We start from the raw sequence: 24,116 nt of genomic DNA on the forward strand, positions 1-24,116 counted from the left end.
CCCCATCAGTCTGTGGAACAGATGTGTGAGGAGCTGAACCCATAGGCCTTGTTATTCCCTTTACAGTGTGCTTCCTGAAACAGCTCATCACTCTCTCAGAGGCTGGCTACTCTACGGTAAAGCTAATAATAGCCTTCAGCATAGCTGATGAGGGCAATGACCGCACATGGCAGTATGGCTGACGGAACAGAAACGTAACAAGTTCATCAAGGGCTTAAGGAATCTTGACTAACAGGAACAAAGCTACTGATACCACACACAGTGTACAAGAACAAGGGAGGTTGGCAGCTTAGCTGATTCTCATAACTGTTTTCAGACAGCATGAGAAAGACAAACATCTTATCCTCAAAGGAGAACAGTGAGATGCACTTCCATAATGTTCCAGTCGAAATTTACATTGAAAACAAAGCTGACCTTGAGGCAACTTTAACTTCTATTTATAAATCTAAACCGCCTCCCCTATACCTGCCATACATTTAATGTGGCCTGAAAGCTATGATTCCAGGATGGTATTTAGGATCCTCTAGAGAGCGAGTGTACCATTACTAGACCACAGAAATACAGTCTGTCACCGCAGGCAGCTTTGCTGTCACATCACAAATACAGCCCTAGACCTTCTCATCTCTTCTTAACAACACAAAATATCTCCAAGACATAGACAGAGCGGTTGCATGCAACATGTTTTGAGACAAAATGGCGCCTGCACAAACAAATTTCATCTCACTGAATTTTCTGCCGGAACACTTTTTCCCTCTGCCACGGAGCATGGCATCGAGAAGAAGGAAAAAAAAAGAAAAAGGCCATATCTTTTTTCTCCAAAAGGTCTCCAGGCTCACTTTTATCCAGCCAAACCAGCACCACTGTGCTGCCACGCACACACCTCCCAGTAGGAGACCGTACATCAGTCGCTTCAGACAGCAGGGTGAAATTCTCTGAGACGCCAGTCCAGTGGCTGTGGGTCCCCCCCCCTGCCTCTGCCACTTAGGGGGAATTATGGACCCTGCTTCAGAGGACCCCCATGTATAATTCAGCGCTTCTGCAGATGAAAACTAATTGAATCCCAGCCATGGTAATTAAAATCTCAGGCTAAACTTCATCCACCCAGCATGAGACTTGTTAGCGCATACTTCTGGCAAATCTCAGTCACATTAATGGAGAAAGTCTCTGGCATGGTGCCTAAGCGCTGTAGATAAATGAGCTGGATGAGAAGAGAAGAGAAACGAAGAGAGAGGAACGCCAAACATGGCACACACTATCTCTTTAACATTCATCAGTATAATATAGTCCGAGCCACTGTATGCATTTACTTCAAAGGAAGAAAAAAAAAACAGTGAATAAAAAATGGCCTCTTTCATTTACAGTAGCTGACACACTTGAAGGGTGGAATCTCTTCCATTTAAAACAGAAAATCGACTTCAAAGAGGCAGACAAAGGAAGGAGGAAGCAGCACCAAAGGCCATGCAGAGAGGGTACTCACTCGGACGCGTGGAGCCTGGCTTTATCTCGATGGCCGACCTGCTCATGATGTCTTTCTCGACCTGGGACATGCGCTCGCGGGTCATCTGGTAGGAGTCGTCCGTGGCACACACCGTGATCTTATCCTGGATGCTCCCCTGGCTCTCCAGATGTTCCCAGCCATCCCTGAGGAGGAGAGGGGCAGAGGAGGTGTCAGGGCCGTGACCTTCCACCACATGTGTCCGTACAGTCACACACACATTCTGCCCATAGTGTAATATTCACACACTTCACAGATGTCCTTGCCATAAACTTTGAGACTGGTCTTGTGAAATCTTATTAAAAAATATAAATTTAATTTTGTGAGACGTTTTTGTTTGATTGTTTCAAGTAAAAAAACATCCAATACTATGCCAAATGAGACTTTACTCTACGGCAGAGTATGGATGTATTTATGGCCATCAACAAGGCAACCGGAAAGTGAATGACGATTCTCTGACTAATGCTCTTGACCGGTTCCGTGACAACAGTCTGCATTTCCCACATCCAATATGCAGCCATTATTCCACGGAACAAGTGAGCCATTGTGAGACCACAAGACTACTTTGCGTTTCAGCAAATCAGCGCCACTCTGACAGAGTAACGAGCCCTTTGGACCAAAGCTGACCACTAATACAGTGATGTCACCATGGGTTGAAGGGTCACATTATGTTCTTTTGTGGTTGCACTATCCTTAGTTTGTTTTCTATTTCAAACTCATCTCAATAAATGAGATTCATTCACACTTTCAATGCAATGCGATGCAATGTACACTTCTTCTGTTTGGTGACATGTAATACTGATCTATCTATCCTTACAGAGGGGCGCAAGGCATTGATGTCCGATAACAGTTGCTACTGTCTGGAAGTCATATGCCATTAGTATCACTGTATAGGCCTCTGCTCTTACCCCGAGACATACTGGTGTATACAGTCGAAGCTGGCCTGAGGTTTGTCCTTGCTGTCGCTGGACAGGTAGAAGGAGAAGACACGCAGTGCATCGGGAGCCTCAGGGGTGCTAGCAGGAATTTTGATGTACTGGAAGGAAGAGACAATAGAGGCTATTAGACATGATCTGCTCCCATATCACACGTCCTTTTCACAGTGGACCTACATATTTACATCATAAATACTTCCTTTACGTGCAAGTAGGCCCTACATATTATCACGTTATTGTATTACAATACATATTATAACCCCAAGGATATCTTGTAACAACATACACTAAAATAAAAGTACATTGCTCATCAATTAATTCACATTAGATACTTACTATCTAAAAAGACATAATGTTAACTGTGGCCAATGAAATGCTGAGATGTATGCAAATGAAAGTGACCCATGTTGTCATGCAAAACTGTAGTTTTCCATGTGGTTTTGTCAAGATGAATACTCATATTGCCGCTATCAAAGGCAACACATATCATTGGTGCAACAAATGGAGGACTTCATCTCTTTTTAAGTTAGTCTTCAATTAGCAATTACATTAATATGCAAAGTCTGTCTACTTGGAACGTGATAAACTGTGGGATGAAGTGAGCTGTCTCTAAAGTTGCGGAGTGTAGCTCACTTTCGTGATTGTGTATTAAAAGATCGCCATATGATTTTTGGGCAGATCGCCCACCCCTAGTCAGGGTGCTGTTGCCGATAAGCAGATTTATTTATCACATGAGAGAAATGATTCACCATTCCAGCCGGAATCCTGTTAACATTAAAATGATGGCATGGATGAATGATAACACACAGCAACGCAATCCATGTTTTGCTAAGAGAGGGAGGATGAGAGATAGACAAACAGAGAGAGAGAGAGAGAGAGAGAGAGAGAGAGAGAGAGAGACTCTGCCCACAACAGTGTTGCTCTTATAGTTATGACTGAGTGCTGTATCCTCGGCCAGCAATTAACATCATCAGTCATCTCTGCAGTACTCAGTGTGCCAAGCCTGCTATGGCACAGCATGATGTGTACTCGCCCGCTTCTGACACCACACAGGAGTCTCGTAATGGACCAAAACAGCACCACTTCGTCTGCTAACATATTTTTCATGACAGTTACAACAAGGAGCAATGTTATCAACAAAGGGTCACTCTCTCTCTCTCTGTTTGTGCTCATATCAGGTGACTGAATCATGACTCTAATGTGGATTTTTAATGCTGCACTCTGGGAGAACAACAACAACAAAAAAGAACAGGTAGTGGGCGACAATTAGGGGAGCATGCTGGCAAAATGGAACAGCCATTTAACCTGTGGGTGACTGCAGAGCCAGGCCTTAAAGGTATTTGAGTGCACTCAGAATGAGTCCATCCACACAAGTACACAATTATGGCTGTAAATCCAACCACTTGTGGGGCAGACATGTTGGAGACATATTTCAAGTCAGTCATGTTGGCCCACCTCCTACACTGAGTCTGTCAGCCACATTCACCTCAGTTCTTTGCCTGATCCCTTTTCTTTCTTTCTCTCTTTCTTTCTTTCTCTCTCTTTCTCTCTCTCTCTCACACACACACACACACACACACACACACACACACACACACACACACACACACACACACACACACACACACACACACACACACACACAGAGCCCACCCCTTTTTGACAATCTCCTGGAAGCCAACAAATTCTGAGCAAGGCTGCTTTCATATCTTGCACCTGTGTGTGAGAAGCACAAGCCAGAACTCGCTCTTTCAGCTGACAGAGCGCTTCAGCTCTCAATGGCAATCAGCTCTAAACAACGCACCAGTGCCAAAGGGGGCTACTCTGTTAATGTGGCAAATGTGTGGAAAGCCCATAGCCTTGGAGACATGCCGGGGAAGACCTCGCTTGCTGTAAGGATGCCACACCGTGCATGTGTGTGTGTGTAACAACAGTTCAGTTCTCTCTGTGTCAGATGGCTATTGTGTCCCTTACTAGTCCAACCCTATCCTCTATGGACTCTTTTCTTCTGCAGTACCCAGGGACTGAAATCACTAGAAGCACTCTCTTGTGTGGGTATATGTAGGCACTTTGTTACCTGACTGAATATACTGTTTCAAGCATACCAACACAATGTCATCTATTATACACATATCATCACAGAGTCACACTCACTGAAGTTTAAAATTTTCCTTAGTTGAAAAAATATATTTCATTCCATATCATTTGTGCATATTACTATAGAATAATGATTCCTATTTAGCTAGTAAACTCTTCAAGCAAGTCTCTTCATACCTCTTTATACCTTCATTTGGTGTGTTTTCAGAAAAGGCCGTGCAGGAGAGAATACTCAAATGCATGTTGTCACGCAACGCGGGTAACTATTTGGATGGAAACCAGCTTCACTTATGAAAAAAAAAAAAAGAAAAATGATTTCTTTGGCGTCTGGAAAGCTTCAGCCTGTCATTGAATCATATATCATTGATCCCCCTCCATGAAACTATGCTACCCTGATTGCCCCTGTTTAAACGTGCATGAACTTGACTGTGGCCCTGTGGGGTAATTTCGCTCAGAGCAGGGAGGTTATTTAGTACTGTAACTGATTTCATCTGGCCCCAAGCTGATCCAAGTCAACTTAACCCTGCAGCCGTTTGTTGACGGCGGGTTACAGGTGCCAGCTCAAAGTCCTATGAAAGCAACACAAAAACTGGACTGGCCTTCTGGGGCTGAGCAGCATGCCAGCAGTCAGGAGTTTGAGTTTATGTGTGTGTGTGTGTGTGTGTGTGTGTGTGTGTGTGCGTGCGTGCGTGCGTGCGTGCGTGCGTGGTGTGTCGTTCTTCAGAGTATATGTCTGTCATTTTCTATGCCTGACTGACAGCTTAGCCTGAACCTCACCTAAAACCTACTTTCACTCAGAGGAAACCAGTTCCACATACAAGCTTGTTAAGCAACAGGTACAGTTGTGACCTGAAAAAAAATCAGGACCTGTCTTTCAGAAATAGCCTGAGGCTAAAAGACATTGAAATTGATTGACCGTTTTGTAGAAGCAGTGCCCTAGATTCAATAGGGATGGACTGTGTTTTATTATGTCTCTATGCTGGCATCATTTAGGAAAATAATTAAACCTAGCATTATAAAAGTGTTGTGTTTCTGAGTGGTTTTTATTTTAGAACGAAGAATTCTATGCATAATGTGCTAGATGCAAATTAGATTTAGTATTTTATTGTTAAATGCCACCTAAATAAATGTCAGTTTAATAAACTCTTTTCAAAGGGCATTCAGACACAACTGAGCAACAACAACAGCTAAGCGATCTTTCCACCAGCCTTTCAGCAGAGAGAGTCAGAACGAGCCAGAGGGCTTTTTTTCTGCCTTTTAGAGGTCTGTGTTGGAACAACTGAGTGGTTACAAGAGCCTGGGCCTGAGCCTGAGCCTGGGCCTGAGCCTGTGCGTATGCCTGTGTACTGCATGGGCCTTGCTCAGGGCTCCAGTCTCACTGGAGTCTTTGTCTGCAGAGGGTACACAGCCAGACAGAGGGTAAAGAAGCCAGACAGATTCTTCAGCGAGCTTGTTAAGATCTAAGAGAATAAAAGTGACACTAAAAGCAGGCCAAACTGAAAGCATAACAAAAACAAAAAACAATAGTTAAGCAGTAAATGTCTGCCTTAAATACATTTTAGGTAGATGCCAAACAAAAACATAATTATTAACTTAACTAAATATAATTATTATAATAACTATAGTTATAATTACTAGGTTGGGTAGTCAGTATCTCTTAGCTATCAATCATACTGCTATCTGATCCAACCAAAGGTCTTGATGGCGTAATACTTAAAGCACTACAGAGTAAACCAGCCAAATCATGCAGTTATGTCTATGGAATCTTTTAGACATAAAAATGTATGGATATGTCTAACATCTGTCTAACTGACGGTGAGTTTCATAGCACGTTTGGAATAGAACAAAGGACCTTTCAGGTTTGAAAGGCTAGTTTTGTTTAAATATGCCTCGTGAACTATCTTTTTGCATTTTGGCACACACGTCTCTAAATATGCAATAAATGAGAACTGAACAACAGAGAAAAACATATTTTCCTAGTTTCATCCTATTTTGTGAAACTAACTAAGTGAAAAAAGCTATTTAACCACAGCCATGGTTGTTTTTGTCCCCTAATTGTCTGCTGGGATGTCACAAAGGGAAGCTACTTGCAGTAATGTTTCCGTTTTATTATGGCCACTACAACAAACAGAGGAGAGTCGGTGGGCCTTGGAGCTGCCTCTTTAGTTATCTGTGGCGGCTGATTGATTCCCGGCTCGCTGGCAGAGTGCATGCTGCCTCGGGCAGATGTGGCAAACAGGACTCTAGCTGTCACAAATGCCCAGTCATGCAGCACAGCCATAAGCTGTCTCTGTGGTGTGTGGCCAATAACAGCTCTTCTTCTAGCTCGCAAACCCTAACCTACCCCCTTCCTCTGCACACACAGACGTACACAGACACACACAGACACACACACACACCCTTTCCCTGGCCCACAACAGCATGCGCCCTGCCCCCATCGCCGTGCTAGGTCTCCTAACAGTACACAACATACGCACAGACCCCCTTCAAAACAACATGCAAGGCAGCAGCCAATAAAAGCTATGGGCTCCTCAGACACCAGACTGACCGTTCTCATGGTGACCTACTTCTGTCCCCTCTCCGGCTTCTAAGGTGCTGTGACAGCACTTTTTTGGTGGACTAATTGACCCCCATCATCAGCCCTCTTCCCCTGAAAATGCATCAGAGTAAATAAAGCGAGCACAAGTCAACACTTCCTCGGCCGTCAGCGGCACTGAAGTCTGTCTAAAGTGGTGGTTGTCATCTCCAAAATGACATGCAACAAGTCCCTCAAAGGGGTTTCAGAACTAGGTCACGGCACACAGCATTGCAGTAGGCAGTGATTTGTGTTTAAAACGGCCGCGCTGATGAACAAAAGCACAGCAGTCTGCTGCCGAGAGTTTAGCTGAGGATTTACAGTCTCCGACCACTTACCCTGCCCCCATCCACACCCCCATCCCCCACCTCTCAAAAAAAGAAATAAAATAAAACAATTTTAAATAAATGCCCCCACCTCACCATGGCCTTCCTAGGCCTCAAGCCAACGCACCCCCCAACCCCCTACACACACACACACACACACACACACACACACACACACACACACACACACACACACACACACACAAACAAACACAAACACCCCCATCCATCCGCACCCAATCTCCGACCACCCCAGCCCCCCTGGCCAAGTCTCGCATTTGCGAGTCGTCCCCCATCCCCGGGACCATACACACTTCACATTCTAATTCTAATCAATGTCACTCAGGTCAGTCTGTGGTGAGGTTGCCCTCTTTTGTTCACGCCTTCCTTCTCCATCTTCATAACCATATGTCATTTAACCCATTAGTTCCCAGCGCGGCTCTCCTGGGGTACATAACTGTTTTTTCTGGCTGCGGGATCACAACAGTGGCTTTACAATCGGATAGGAATAGGAGATTAAGGGCCCCATAAAACATGGCAATGCTAAACTGGGTAGAGGAATGAAAATGAAATGGGGGATGCTCCCGGTGAGACGGGCAAGACTGACACAATGCCTCCACACCATTTGACAAATCGCCTACCACAGGAACACATGAATGGTTCGTGTTATAATTCTCCATGACAACATTTTAATTCTCTCCGAGCAAAACCTGTAGTAGGTTCTAAGAAACAGAAATCAACAAAAAAAATCTAGATGGTCTGTGACTTTAAATTCCTCTCTTCACACTAATGTATATTCATTGTGACACTTATTTTTTCTACTTCTGAGAAGAAACATTTTTTGGTAAATTAATATCTGATGCCTAGCACATTCTAAAAAAGAGAATTGATTCAATCTAGCAGTTTGTGTATGTGTTAGTGTGTGTGTGTGCATGTGTGTGTGCGTGTGCATGTATGCAGGGGCGGCGCCAGGGGGGGGCTAGGGGGTGCTATAGCTCCCCCTGGATTAGCCATAGCACCCCCATAGCACCCCCAAGAAAATAATGGTTTATTTATTATTGTTATTAATTTAATTCTGCGTTCTTAATTTAATTTATTGTGTGATAATAATATTTCAATCACAAAAGAAAATAATAACAGATTGAAATGAACAGATTGTTCACGTAGCACGACAGAGACAAGTCGCATGCGTGAACGTTGACGTTTCCTGACGATTGTAGGAGAAAGAGAGCTAGTGCACTGTCAAAGTCAAGCGGTAGTATCAACAAATTCACAATAATGGATCGGTTTTTGATACCCAAAATTCTACGAGTAGAAGAATCATGTGACGTTGAAGAAGAAGAAGAAATGCAAGGGGTATCTGAATCTGATTTAGAAGAAGAGGAACGTCGTGGTCAAAGAGATCAATCCTACACCTCTACTGAGAGTGCTAGCCGTGCTACACCTGGTCTGCTGGGTTGCCCGGATTTTGCTTTTCCAGCATAGTTTTGTTTGCATTTTTGCCTGTTCTTTACGAGTTGTATTGTACAATGATCTAGCTCTGATTATTGTGGTTTTGAGTGCCTACTGTTTTGTTTCATTCACTTTTAAAAGGGGCCTGCATCTTTACACCGTTTAAGATTTAAGGTGGAACGGTCTTGTTAGATGTGTAACATTAATGAATGCGGTCTCTTTTTGGGATTTTTCGGGATCCGCCTTAAAAAATCAGAGCTTCTAGCCTAGGACGAGCAGTCTGTCTGTGCTAGCCAGTTATACATAAGCTTCTATGTTTTTATTGATTGTGACCTGAAATAATATATACTTTTTGAAAGCATTTCTGACTCTTTGACTGTTTTAGTTAATTCTATCTGCTATTCTAATTTGCCCCCTTTAGTTTAGAATGTATTGAACTATTTATATGTTTAGTTTAATTTGTCAGACATGGTAGTGGTGACCTGGTGGTCATCTGGCGCCAACTTTAACCCCCAATGAAGTAAGTGAAGTATTTGGGATTGCGGAATCTATAACATGCTGATGCTGCATGCATTTTGTCAGTGACCGTCGCAGAGGAACACGGCTATGTGCGCGTCCGTCGGAAGCAGCCTAATGATAATAATAATAGACCTACGATCGATTTGTATGGCGCTTTTCATGGACCACAAAGACGCTTCAGAGAGCAAACATGTAAACAGATATGACGATATGGTGGGGAGGTGTTGTAGTAGAGAACCATGTGACACGTATGCTATCACCCTAATTTCATAGCACCCTCGGTAAAACGCCGAGCACCCCCATAGCACCTGCAGCAAAAAATCTCTGGCGCCGCCACTGCGTGTATGTGTTTGTGTGCGTGTTTGTGCGTGTTTGTGCTTGTGTGCGTGTGTGTGTGTGCGTGCGTGCGTGTGTGTGTGTTTTTGTGTGTAAGGAGGGCACTTGATTCAACCCAGGCTGAGTTTCAACCCATTGGCTTCCATTAAGGCTCAGTATGCTATCATTATCACCACCTATCAACAGGGGAGAAATATCTTTTACTCGCTCCATGTAATTCACACACAGAGTACATGGAGCGCAGCACGAGAAGAAAGCTTGTGCAACGCTCAGCCGGACTGGATTTCTTTCTTTACTAAAGGAGAACACTGCCAGGAAGAGAGACTATAGCGAGGGGGACAGAGATACAGAACATGCATGAGAGAGAGAGAGAGAGAGAGAGAGAGAGAGAGAGAGACACGAAGATAGAAGTCTGCCCAAAGACCCAGAGAGCGTGTTCACAGTGGGCTAAGTTTGGCCCCCGAAGCCAAGTAGCCGCTGCTGCCAAATGGCATCGGATTGACAATCCTCGGCACCTTGTCAGGATTAGTCCTCGACCCGCGGAGGGTGCGCAGTCAGATACAATCACTCCCTGTGTGGCTCTGGCTCCGGCCACATCTGCTGCGTTCTGGCCTGTGCATGTGTGTGTGTGTGTGTGTGTGTGTGTGTGTGTGTGTGTGTGTGTGTGTGTGTGTGGTGTGTGTGTGTGTGTGTGTGTGTGTGTGTGTGTGTGTGTGTGTGTGTGTGTGTGTTTAGAGATGTCAAATACTTGCAGGCTGTTGTAAGGTGTGAACCGGACTGGAACAGAACAACTTGGCAGGGGCTTTGCCATTGGTGAGGAGACAAAGGGCACGCTCAGTGGTAGCCACCAAACATCTCCCAACAACCCCTCCATAACCCCCACTTTCACCCTCTGCTTAACTCCCCCAAAGAGCATTAAAAGTGTTTGCACTTTTTTATTAGGTTATATAATACACTCCAGCATCAGGCTGAGAGCTAATGTCAGGTGAAAAAAAGAAAAAGAACAGACATTCTGTTTAATAAGGACACTCTAAACATATTTGTCTCTTCTCTGTGGTGAATCACACATCTGTTTGGAAAGGAGGGGTAGAAGTCATATTATTTCAGGTGCTGTTTTTCACCAGCCTGCAACTGAGACTGTACGCTACTAGAAGACGACTGAGAATACTGTTTTTAAGAAGCCTCATACATCATTTTCAATGAAGCTGTTTCACGACATCTCAGGCCAATAGAAAAAGATGGAAATAAAGTCAAAGATGTCTTGTTTTTTTTCAGAAAAAAAAAGAAAGAAAAAAAAGAAATACCCCTTTCATTTTTGATTACACAAGCAGCCATGGCCAAAATGACAAGGCCGAAAGAGAGAGCTGTTATTGCGTGGCAGAGTAATTGGTGTGTTATAATTCTCCGCCTGTGCTCCCATCCACCTTCACAGGCAGCCATCCATCTCTGTTCCATGCTTTCTCCAGCTCGTCCGACTCCCTCCCCTGCGCTAAATTTAGACTGACTTTAACCGTAAAAGGGTATGACCAAATTGTGACTGAAATTAACATTTCCGTCAAAGGACTAGGACTAAACACATATCCAAGGCAGCCTGCCCGTGTGAGCGTTGTCCTCTGCCCTGCTCAGACCATATCTCCGCTGCCACCACTCCTCCCCATTGTTCCCCAGTCGCAGTGTGTCTCAGTCACGGTTTCCCGGAGACGCCTGCCTTTTGTTCTATCTGCTGAGCCACATGCGATGGCACGGCGATGCAACTGTTTTATTCATGAACGGCGAGGACATGGGGCCTGGAGAAAAGAGGGGGTGGGTGGTGGAGGTGGGGGGCTGGGGGGGTCCCTCACATCCCAATGTGCCTCCCCAAATTGGTCCATGACACCAACAGACACCACTTTACTGTCTCCCGCTCTCTGGAAGGAGTTTTTTTTTTCTTCTTCTAAGCCACTCAAGCAAGAGGGATAGGGGATGGGGGGTTGGTTGGATACACCCGAGAAATGAAGCTCACAATTGCCTCTCGCCTCCTGTGTGATCATCTTGAGCAACAAGAATAAAAACAGGACAAAATGTGAGCAATCAAGCCAGCATTCTTTTCCATAGTTACCGCCCACCACCACTGACATTTGGCTGCAGGTCGGGGAATAAAAAAATAAAAATAAATAAACAAGAAGGATGTGGCTAACGAGTGACATTAGGAGGCAAACGCATGGCTACAAGGACAAAGCAAACAATAGCTGATAACTCAGGGCCACGGTGCACCAGGGGAGACCTTGTCATATTTCTGATGAACTCCGCGCGCTGTCTGCAGTGTTTAACGTGTGATCGACGACCCTTCTGTGGCTCATAACTGGAGAGTTCCTCCTCTTCCCTCGTTTCATATCGCACTCATCTTTTTTCTCTTGAAAGAGAGAAAGAGATATGTTAAGCTAGCTCCTGTTCTGGAAGTCAGCTACACTTGTGGGGGTTGGACAGAGGTGGGGGAAGGGGGGAGTGTGTGAGAGAAAGAGAGAGAGAGAGAGAGAGTCTGTAACGGCATGGGGGTTGGTTTGGCAAGCGGAGCTGGGGAGGATGGGGTATTGCTGGGGAGGGTGGGGTATTGTCGGGGCTGTTCCATCCCCTAAGGTATCACCTCGAATGCCAAGCGAAATCTGCCTCTTCCCTGCACCTGGGGGCTGATCTGTCAAGCGCAGCACACGCCGGGTGACCAGGGCTCTGCTACCCTTTCAAATGCCCCCTTCCCCTCCATAGAGCGAAATGGGGGGAGGAGAAGAAGAAGGCAGGACTACTGGCAGCTTTTTCTTTCTTTCTTCTTCTTCCTCCTTCATGGGAAGCCCATTCAGACAGAAAAAAACAGAAGCTACCGCCTCCTCTTCCTCCACCCCATCAGTTACTATAGTGACGGGGATGAGGGAATTCCACGACCCCTTAACATGGGGGTGTCTGATCGTTTAAAGAGACTGCAGTATGGAGTGTGATAAGGCTGGTTATTCATTTGTTACTGTTGGTCTGATTATAGAGCATATGTGTTTGTTTTCCACATGCGAGCCTTTAAAATATAAGCCTTTAAACATGAGCTTGCTGGTATTACACTGAGGTTCTCTCTCACTTCAAGATGTTATTTTTTTTATTATTATTTTTTCTGCCTTTGTTTTGTTTTTCTAGATCTAGAGTATTTTAACAATATTGAGATAGTCCATGTAAAACCACAGCCAGCCTTGATCAACATGCCCATGGCTTCAGAGAAAGACTCGAAACAAGGAGTGATTAAAGCAAAGTCGCATGGGAAGATAAGCCCCACTCGGACAAACACAGACAAAGATAGCCAAGCAGCTCAAGTAAATATAAACATGTCCACATTAACCATCTAAGAAGCCAAACGTCAAAACGCACATTAAAACTCACCATGCTTAAGATCACTTAATATTGCCAAGTGTGCATTGACAGACCAGCTCCCATTCTTTCATTTGCAGTATCCTCTGTGTGTGACATATCACCCGCAGTAAAACATATGACGTGACGGAACACCTTGTTTCCTCATTGTATTTATTTACTAGAGGCAGGCTTCCTGGTCAGGATCCATGTTTCAAAAGTACAGAATGAAAGGTGAAGAGAGGACAAGCACACAGACATTCCCTCAAAAACATCAGACAAAGACAACAGCCTGTCTTTGGCAAACAAACAAGCACAAGGATTTCAGAGACATTAAAAAATGCAAAAGATTAAAGGGTTAGGCCTACTTCTTAGAACACTAAAAATCCTAGTTGTATTGTAACTCCATGGCAACCAACAAATAAGGTTCTATGATAACATTCAAACAACAGCAATGGAAGGATTTCATGTGAAATATTAAATCTAGCAGATACAGTATATTACAAAGCTTGATGGATTTATAACCTTTTTTAACTGACAGTCAGTCTCTCACACTGGCAGGTCCTGAAGACATCCTGAAAACATATGCTACCACTTATTCTCAGAAGTCCTGCCAAGCAGGCCAGGGCTAAGTACCAACATGGGGTCTGTCCAACTCATGAAAGGATTAAAATCTCTCTGATGTTCTATCATCTCTTCCTGTTTTCATTTGCTAAGGTCAAACGCACGATATCTTGTCAATAACCTCAAAAGCACAGGGCCCATCAGTTACGGTAAATCACCTAATGTGTGCACAATACTCATGTTAACTCTCATAGACTACACTGTGTGAAAATGAACTTTTGACACAGCCAAATTATGCTATCCTAAAGAAAATACGTCGCTAAATATAGGCCAAGTCTTTGCATTACAAAGGGAGCTCAGAGAGTCTGGCTACTCGCAAAACTGGCTGGATGGTCCATCCTCAGCGGGCCAAGCGCTTTGCCAGTCTAACCAGTGGGGCCCTGAAGTGAGAGGCAGACGTTGGCTTTTGCCGAGCTTGACACATCTGGATGAATAGAGCGGCGTGTGCCCTTTCAGACGCACGTGGGACAGCCTACCCCTCCCACCCCCCTTCCTTCTCTCTCTCCCCCACTTCTCCCTCAGCACTGCTACTGGGGACAGGCTGCTCTCCAACCGCATTCCTCTTATTGTCATTTTAATTAGCTTTTAGAGGGAAATGCCACACACACACACACACACACACAGGGAGGGGGATGGCGGTGGACACACACATATACACACAAATGCAAAGGCCCACACGGGTGAAAACACACACACACACATCATCTAGCCTTTACATTCACAGGCACAGAGATGAACAGATATATGAATACACACACACACACACACACACACACACACACAGACACACACTTGTTTGCTCTGCTCAATGGTGACAGTGAGAGGCCAGGCAGGGTTGAAGCCGTCACACGTGAGTTGAGAGGTCTGGTGACTCCCAAAGACTGAGCAGAGGCACGAGGTTAGATGAGAAGTTAATGAGAAGAGCATAGAAACAGGTGAGAACTGAGAGAAGCAGGGGAGAGAGGAGAGAGAAAAAGAGAAAGAGTCTAACAGAGAGAGAAAGAGGTAGAGAGAGAGAGAGAGAGAAAGAGGGAGAGAGAAGAACATGCTCCCTATTCTACCTCCCACGAAGCAGCCACCCTCACTAAATTCGACAAATACTTTGAGGAAAATCAATACACACCACCCATTCACAAACTCTCTCCCAACAAAACATTTGTTTATGTCTCTGACCCAGTACACCAACTATCCCCAACCCTAATTTAGGATAGGCCAAAGGCAGAGGGAAAGCCTTTTAATACAACAAACACAAGCTATAGCACCCAAGTGCAGCTCAATCCCCTCAACACAATAGCCCAGTTCAGATGACTGCTATTGCTGGCAGAGTACTGCCTCAACCCTTGCCAGTGCATTGTGTATTGTTGAGAATCTGGTGCATTCTCAGTCAGCACTAAGTTAGCATAGCTTGCTTTTGATCATTTTCACCCTTTTTTTTTTTTTCTTTTTTTTTTTGCATTTTCTTTCAAGGAGAGGAAGTTCTGGAAGCCAAACAGGAATCTCTTCATTTACAGGATGAAGATTTCCGAAGGCAAGGCGAGCGAGGAAGCAGCAGTGGAAGCCCAGGCTAATGTTACATGACAATACTAATCTATGGGACTCAGTGGGACGATGATGAAGCGCTTCACTGTTTCCACATCTCTGACAAAGTGTGCAACCTCAATGACAGCACAAGATCTGGAAACCAGTATCAGCCCAACAGATTTTTTAAACCTCCTCAGCCCACAAACCCAGTTAGTTATGAACCTCCAATGGCTGGTCAAAGGGGAGTGAGAAATTGCTTTGTTGATGGCTTTTGAAAAGCAGATGTCTGCAGAAGTGCATACTGGATAATTAGGGCCTAAGGGCAAGTGTTTCCAGTAAAACAGACAGCTTTGCCAGCACCAAAAGAAAATGGGCACTAACATGTGAAATTCCAGCCTCGGAGCACCCCAACTAAAACTGGATACAGTCCCCAATCCCTGGTGAGTATTTCAAAGCAATCCAAATTCCATAAAACCTGCAGGATCTGGAATTCTTTTTTTCCTACCTTCAGTATGAAAGGAATTCTTTTGCATACCCTACTTCTGTTTTTATACGGTTTTGTTTCTCTACAGTTGCATCATCCTTTTTTTTCTTCTCTTAATTTTTCCATCTATCCTTAGATGGCATTATGGGGATTACTCTTCTCCCACCACTGTAGACGATTAATCATCGTCTCTCAGGCCTTCCTTTTTATTTAAGAAAAAAATACGTTCCTGAATTAATACTTCAATAGCCATGATTTTTTTCTTCTTCGTTCTCTCACTCCCCCTTACTGACCTTTGCACTTTTCTCCCCTCATGCCAACATTACACCGTTTGAGGATTCAGGATATTCCAAGCACGTGGAGACTTTTTCTGCTACATAGTCCCTTCATCAAGCGCATCAAGAAAGTCTAAAGGACACTGTACATCCCTGGTGGATCAAAATACTATTCACCTGTCAATAATTGACAGTGCATTTCGGAACTACAACAAAGTGTGAAGACTATCTTTATTCCTTAAAGGGAACCTTCCAGTGTCCATTTATGACAGTTCCCAAAGCACCCCGTGATTCACCTCCTCAATTTCAAAATACTGGAAACGGTCCAGCCCTATGTTAGTGGAGCCTTCCCAGGATAGACAGGGACACCCCTGAGAGCATATTAAACAGACTGTCACTTCATGTGAAACTTCCGGAAGCGTGGAGCCACTCATGAACAACTGAGAGAGGGCCACTTGTTATTGCTACAGTGTCTGTTTGAATTTGCATTTCTAATAGCCAGTCTGGAGTCAGCTTCATCAAAGAGACCCTCTCCCCAGATCACCAACTGTTGGCGAACGGTTAACCATGTCTGCTGCCGATGTTCCACCACCAGACAGAAAAAATCATGGACTCTTTGGTATGTGAGGTGCTTCTATTGTATCATCTCTAGAATGCTGGCATGGTCACACTCTTTAACCAAAGATGGAGAACACCACCACTTCCACAGTCATTATTGAAGTCTCTAACGTACATCCCCCCATCAAACACATACACTCACGCAGACACACACACACACACACACACACACACACACACACACACACACACACACACACACACACACACACACACACACACACACACACACTCCACCCCCTCCCTCACAGTAACAGCTTAATCTGACCCCCTCCTGTAACGGCTCACATACCTCATTAAGGCGACAGCCTATTGTCAGAGAAGGGGGAAGCTAACGCACATATTCACCACATCCAATTTGAATATGCAATGCACCAAACCGAGATATAATCACGCAGATCTCATTTGGAAAATTTAATTTTAAACATTTAATTGCAAATATATAAAAGGTTGGAGCTACATACAAAAAAATGCTGACAATGCATGCAAAAGGTTCAGTATGTGAGATTACTTTGGCAATGGTGCTATTTTGAATCTGCAAGCACCGAGACTGAGTGAGAGAACGAGAAAAAGAGAGAGAGAGAGAGAGAGACAGAGAGAGAGAGAGAGACAGAGACAGAGAGAGAGAGAGAGAGAAGGAACGTTCTTATGGCTACCCCCCTCCTTGTCGCACGTCTTTCATGTCTGCACAGAGACAACAGGCACGGAGGCTCTGGGCTCCCTGGGGTTCACTGGCTCCCCACCTCCACCCCTCTGTGGAAACAAAGCCTTCCCAGTTGCTGGGCTGACCCAGTAACCTGGCTAGCAGCCTGGGGGTATAGAGTACCACTCGGAGGCTCCCAGGGCCCGTGCCCCAGCGCACAGTCCGGCGTTTGTGTACAGAGCAAAGTCACTTTCCTCAATGCAATCGGCTCTTGCTGGGGATTAGACCCGCTCCTTTTAGACAGGCCCAATTATGTGTTAAATGTACGCTAGGCTAGCTGGCAGTGACGGGGAGGAGGCTACAGCTGAACGTGCTAATCCGTTTAGACACAGGCATCTTTCTCTGCAGTCGTCTCAGAGGAATGTTTTCTCTCTCACTCTCTTTTCTAACTCGCACTACCAAGTTATATATGGACTGACCACACACTGCTCCAGCCAAGGTAAAAAAATAAATAAATAATGCCAATGTTAGCATGTGAAGCAAGGAATATGACATAGCTATGCCTTCCTGAATGTCATACAAAAGGATGGCACATGGAAAATCACAGACAGAATATAGTAAGAAAATGGATAGCCTATTAATGACACATGACACACACGGCTTGCTTATCTCGAACAGGCTTATACGTTTCCATGCTGCTCCACTCTTGCAGTAAATATGTATCAAAACCAACGCTGCAATCCTTAAGGGTGGTGTCACTTGATGCAACCGTCGCCCCTATGTAGCCGTATGATTTGAGACATCATAAAAAATTGAAACTCAGAAGATGCTGCTCAAAATCTTGCCTGGGTTCTTGTATGGCTCAACAATCATGACTAATTAAAGCATTTCATCTCTAGAGCCCCATGTCTAGAAGGGGTGAGCAAAAACACATTCATCTTACCCCCTGGTTCCCCTTGAAGCAAATTGCTGGCTGATTTGGTAAGGATCCCTGGAGACAAAAAGAGAATAGAGAGACACTGTTTATCATGACGTACACCAGGCCTGGACAGTATAGGAAAGATACATTATGGATTCTTAAACAGAGTTACTGATATCACTGCTGAACACACGGCAGAACAAAGACATTAGAGGAGTGATTAACATGAAGGTATGAAATAACAACACAGTGCACGGCAGTTTAGGTTTAGTCCCGTCTTCCATGATACAGCTTTATGCCATTTGTTTGCCCATGTGAGGCAAGTATTACCACAACCAGTATTTATTACCTAGAACCTGCAGTGAAAACCATGCCTTCCTATGGGTCACGTCTCAGAGCAACGGCAGTTTCACATTTCTAGCTTGGAGCGAGGTGAGTGCTGGCTAGCAGTAATATGTGTGGACTGAGAGAAACTGGTTCTCACTGGGCTCTTTCTGAATGCATGTGTGTCACTGGACTCTACAGATCAAGGCTCTGTTTCGCCACTAATCTTCTGTGGAATGCATCTAATTAATACATCTCACACTTCAGAAACCTTACTTAAGTTGATCAAATTTGTGTGTGTGTGTGTGTGTGTGTGTGTGTGTGTGTGTGTGTGTGTGTGTGTGTGTGTGTCTTTAAAATGGGGGATGGGAGGTAGAGGGAGAGATTGGAAGACCGTCAAGGGAAATGCCTCATCACTCACAAAAAAAGCTTTCAGCGTCCTAATGCCTTTTTTTCCTGTTGATTTCTCATCAGAAAGTGATAGGACAGTGAGGTAAAACGCAGAATTAAATGTCTTCTAAGGAGTCTGTTGTAAAAAGCTATTGTCCTATTCAATTGGATATATTGATACACTATACAAAGAAGTGCATAGGCCTATGGGTTATTTGAAATAACAGTCTGCATACATATGAATGCCACAGGCCACAATGTAGGTTCAAAAGATATGTGTCAGTATCTACAAGTTCCAGCTGTAACCGTGGTCAACAGTCCTGTTTATCTATTATAGATGCTTCAGGGAGAGGCTCAGCGTTGGTCTTCCAATTTGTCCTTGCTCTATGAAGCTCTTGTGCCTTATTAAGAGACAGGTTGTTTGTTTTCATTTGTGAGGATTACAGGATAAACACAATTAATAGGGTTTGCCTTCACTATGTTTCTACTCAGTGAGCTGAAAGACTAAAAGCTTCACAGAAGGTTAAATGAGAGCAAGCCACGTGCTGAATACAGCTGGTTTACAAACAGGTAGTCTATCCTTCCCATTAACAACACAATTTGGCTACATATAAATTTGGGGTAGGAGCATAATCATTTTAATAAGAAATGCAGTTCCCTGTGTATATTTCTTATCAGAAGGGAGTGTCCATTTTCTCAAGACTTTTCTAAATTTAGCTTCCAAAAAGTTTAAATTCCAGCAGTATATTATGAGGTACTGGCTGGGCTACTGTCACTTGCAAGACTATCAGTAAAACATTCCCAGTCACCTCAAACTTGAGGAAGTTGCGATGGCTTACCTACTGATTGGATCAAACAACACATATATCGCACAGTATGACAGACCAATGAGCGGTGCGTTCGAGCGAGTTAAGGAATGTTTACAAGGGGAAAATGCAAAAAGTACATCAACAAAAAACTCCAGCCACTGGGCTAAAACGCTCAGGCTAGGGGTGAAACTGACCAGCCACCCTGTCCAGGCTCATTGTATTGAGTCATTTTTATAGTGGCGAAAGTAAATGAACTTAAATGACCCACAGCCAAAACGCAATAATCACAGGCTAGCCTTGCGAGAACATCATGTCAAACGAATTGTGGCAGACAGTTTACATTGAAAAAGCAGCTGACAAAAGATGACAACATGGTTAAACTATAGTGAGCAGCCTACCAGCAGCCTTCTCGACCATAGAGATATCACCCCTTTAAACTCTACACGTACGTAAGTATGCAAATAAATGGCAGGCAACGGAAACACCGTAACAGTTTGGTCAACCTGTCTCGAATAATAGTTTCATTCAAGCTATAGCCTATCGACGAGTCCGACGTAAGCGGTGGACTATAGACCAGTGAGTCGTTTAGATAAACAATTAATTCAAATGAAACTATAGACTGCCGGTTTCTATTTCAACAAGCAGATAAGGTACTCTGTTACTTAGTTTACGTTGCATACTATGAAAGAATACATCGTTGTAAAAGAAATTCAAGGCATAGCATTATTACTTCAATCAAACCTTGAGCCCCTCTCAGACCGTATGATCCCTTTACCATAATTTGCGCAAGTCGACACGACACTAAAAAGGTAGCTGATAGGCTTAACACCTTAATTTTGCCAATGAGATGAATATGAAAATGTCCTCGTTTGTATTATCTTTACATTCCCAAAACATAAGCCAGGCTGTATCAGAGCGAGTAAAGTTTGATGTGGATTGGAATTCAGTTAAAACCAAATACACGTACGTGGAACCAAACAATTCAACTTAAAACGACAAATACACCTATTCGATCAAATGCTGCGAATTAATTATTTCACTGTTATATTTACAAGAAGTCATAAAGCACAGAGAGGAGTCTGCTTCCTACGAAGGACTAATTGCCATCATGGAAGATGAGTTAAGAGACAGACGTCGCCAACTGTGGTCTATCACTGCCTTTTTTCGCAGACGAATATATTTCCAATAATCAGAACCAACAAGCATATGGACACTTTCTGAAGTTGTCGCAACTTTTTTCACTCAATTGTGCCTCTGTTCTTTTAAGACCATACTCGGACGTTATTATAAAACAATCACTATCACCAGCGAAAGCTTTCAACATAAACATTTCTAAAAACATTACCTTGAGATTTTGGTATGCTTCCAGTGTTCTAATGGCAGTGTCGGTTAGTTTCACGTGATAAATAGTCTTATTGGGAATGTTTTTGTTATTTTTTCCACAGGAGAGTCCATACCGATGCTCCTGTCTCAGCGCTGCCATGTCTAGAACTGAGCTCAACTGGCGACATTCTCATTGAAACGTCACACGGGTCTGGGCGGAGATAACTCTCACACGTCACAAAGACACACACACACACACACACACACACACACACACACACACACACACACACACACCTAGGCCCTACACACACACACTTGCTAAGGCAATATTGAAAAAATAAAACCCCCATGTTGCCACAGTATACATGCTGTGCTATAAAATTGATTACATGTGTGTAAAATTACCCAATTATCTCAAATAAGAGGTTCCTGTAATTTCATAATCTGCAGTTCACATATCTGAATGTTACATTTGTGATACACTCTCATTTATAGTGGTCCAAAACATTTTGTCTGAGCAACATTGATATTTCTGCACAGCACAACGGAACACAGGTATGGGTCATATACTGTATGTAACTCATTTCTTTTTTTTAGTCAGAAGAGCCATATGATGTGGATTGTTGGATTGAGTTTTCTATTCTTCACCATCAAAGAAGGGGAAAGAATTTCAGTTCCATGGAATACCTGGTTTATTGTAACATGTTTCTTTATGGTATTTTGGTATTCAACGTAACTTGATACTAGAGACCAGATTAAGATATATTGGTGTACTGTATTCCAAAATAATAATTTGTCCAGTGTCTCCCCACAGAAATATATGCATCCCATATAACCCCATCACCTGTGTAACCTTCAGAGGGTTAGCCTTCTCCTGGAGCACACACCACCCTCATTTTATAGTTTACTGATATAGAAGAAACACTCCACGAACCATTATGGCCAACGACATGGAAGGACTGCTTCATCATTTTGAAAGTACAAAAAAGTAAATAGATGGAAAAAGAGAGCAATGATTTTTCTGTATAAATAAATGTTTTGATTCTCCAAAATTCATATCAACAAAGTGGATCCATAATTTCACATTCAGTCTCCGGAGGAAGAAAAACAGTGCTGTGGATAATATGCAGCAGATTACACACTGAGCAAATATAGTTATCTGGACTCAGATTTATTGCTAAAGCAGTCACGCCATAAATTCGGAGATTAGGGAGCATTAAGGAAAAGAGGAAGAAATAATAAAAATTAAAAAAAATAAAAAAAAAAATAAAGAAAGCACATCTGGTCTGGATATCCCCCTCACCTTCATAAGCACACAAACAGATGAGGTGAAATGGGCAGTGATAAAAAAGATGAGAATTTAGGTTAATTAGACAGCCTTAATCCTTAGCAGACAAGGTGCTTGGCCTGTGGATTAAGGAGCTTTCTCATAGTCTCTAATGGAGCTGGTGCAGTTGCCATATGGCCTTCTGAGATCCATGGGTGTCTACTGCAGACTGTAAAACAAAGGAATGTCCTCACACCTCGGAATATAGATTCACATGATGCTATGCTTGAGATGAAGTACAGACATCCATTCCATCTTCATTCCTGAAATTAGCCATCTTGTATTTACAATGGAAGCTAAGGATGTGGGGGAGGGTATGTTCACAATACAGGTCACGGGGGTTAAACTGGGATTTCTGTTCTTGTGTCAGGAATGCTATGGTTTCACCTGCTGGAAAGACATGTGTGGCTTTTCTGTAGGTGTAAATGCAAATAGTTTAAATAAATAGATGACAGATTCTGAATGTTATTACATTTATGAATGTTTACAGTATAGATGAAAGGATGTACTTTGGTCTTGTCATTTGTCAGGCAATTGCAATGATACGTCATAACCATCATCAATGAAGGGTCTTTATGGATCAAGGGCCGGGGGCAAACATTTCAGTTGATCCTGGAGGAATCAGGGTGGATTGCTGCTGCTGGCTTTGCTAGTTGTGGCAAGAGTGGGGATCAGCAATTTTAGAAGTGAAAAAGATGATTACTGTGTCCAGCATGTCGCTCATCGCTTTCAATTTAACATGACGGCTTACTTCAACGGATTCTTTAGAGGGGCTTTAGAGCAACCACTTTCACGGCCTATTGGAATCACATGGTTTTGCGCTAAAACTCTAAAAGGTTTCCCAACTGAAGAAAAGCTCTATTTTCTCACCAAGGTCCAGGTAGAAACATTTCGGCCAGTGTGGAAGGGAGCACTTTCACCAGTGTCACATGAATTTAAACTTCATGTATGACCAGAACTGTAATAATACGTAAAATACGTAATTATTACATAAATCCACACAATGACATGTTTAATACTCAGCAGTCATACAGGCAAAATATTGTCTTTATGGTGAATATGACTGGGAAAGTTTAAACCAACAATAATGTATTGTTCATTATGCTTATTAGCCTTCCTTTGGCTGCTCTGAGGCAACCTGTGCACAGGCTGTGACAACGACCTGTCTTGTCTTGTAACACACAGTTGCTCATTGAGAGTTTCCGCATTACCTGGAAAAACCGGTCTCCACATGTGTTCTGTTGTGCTGTATTGTGACTGTATTCCTGTTGTGCTGTATTGTGACTGTATTCCTGTTGTGCTGTATTGTGACTGTATTCCTGTTGTTAGAGTAGGCTAGTGGTTCTTTTTTTCTGAATTTTGCTGCACAATGTCACAATAAATCATTATGTATAGTTATTAATTCATTACATATTTATATTACAACATTGTGTGTACACAAGAAACACTTACAAAATATAACAAAATTAACTCAATACATTTAGTTAAGTAATCGAACACTAAATATATCATATTGTAGGTCACTTTGTCAGTGGGACACATTGTGTTCGACCACCTCTCACCTACTAACACTTTCCTCACAATGTAAGAAGTGAGAAAATGACAAATGCAATCACTCTTAAACTAAACTGGTAAAAGCTGGTCCAGAGGACAGCCAAGCTCTGAGATCCTATTGGTGGGTGGTGCTCATGGAAACGGCATCATGGACCTGCGCACTGAAGTCATTAAGAAGCTTAGAGACATTCTAGCAGATTAGAT

The 24,116-nt window shown here is 43.3% G+C and overlaps 1 protein-coding gene across 1 annotated transcript in view; it reads right to left on the reverse strand.

Moving 5' to 3' along the window:
• The window catches only part of LOC105905602 (RNA polymerase II elongation factor ELL), a 32,036-nt gene extending 10,822 nt beyond the window's left edge, over positions 1 to 21,214 (reverse strand). The window contains exons 1-4 of the mRNA XM_012833630.3: positions 21,051 to 21,214; positions 18,207 to 18,254; positions 2,404 to 2,531; positions 1,478 to 1,641 (exon numbers count right to left, since the gene is read on the reverse strand). Coding sequence (XP_012689084.2) covers positions 1,478 to 1,641; positions 2,404 to 2,531; positions 18,207 to 18,254; positions 21,051 to 21,188 — 478 coding nt within the window. The 5' untranslated portion in view covers positions 21,189 to 21,214. The remainder of the gene's footprint in view (positions 1 to 1,477; positions 1,642 to 2,403; positions 2,532 to 18,206; positions 18,255 to 21,050) is intronic.
• Positions 21,215 to 24,116: the final 2,902 nt, after the last annotated feature.

This window comes from Clupea harengus, chromosome 3, assembly GCF_900700415.2.
Source record: "Clupea harengus chromosome 3, Ch_v2.0.2, whole genome shotgun sequence".
Taxonomy (NCBI): Eukaryota; Metazoa; Chordata; class Actinopteri; order Clupeiformes; family Clupeidae; genus Clupea; species Clupea harengus.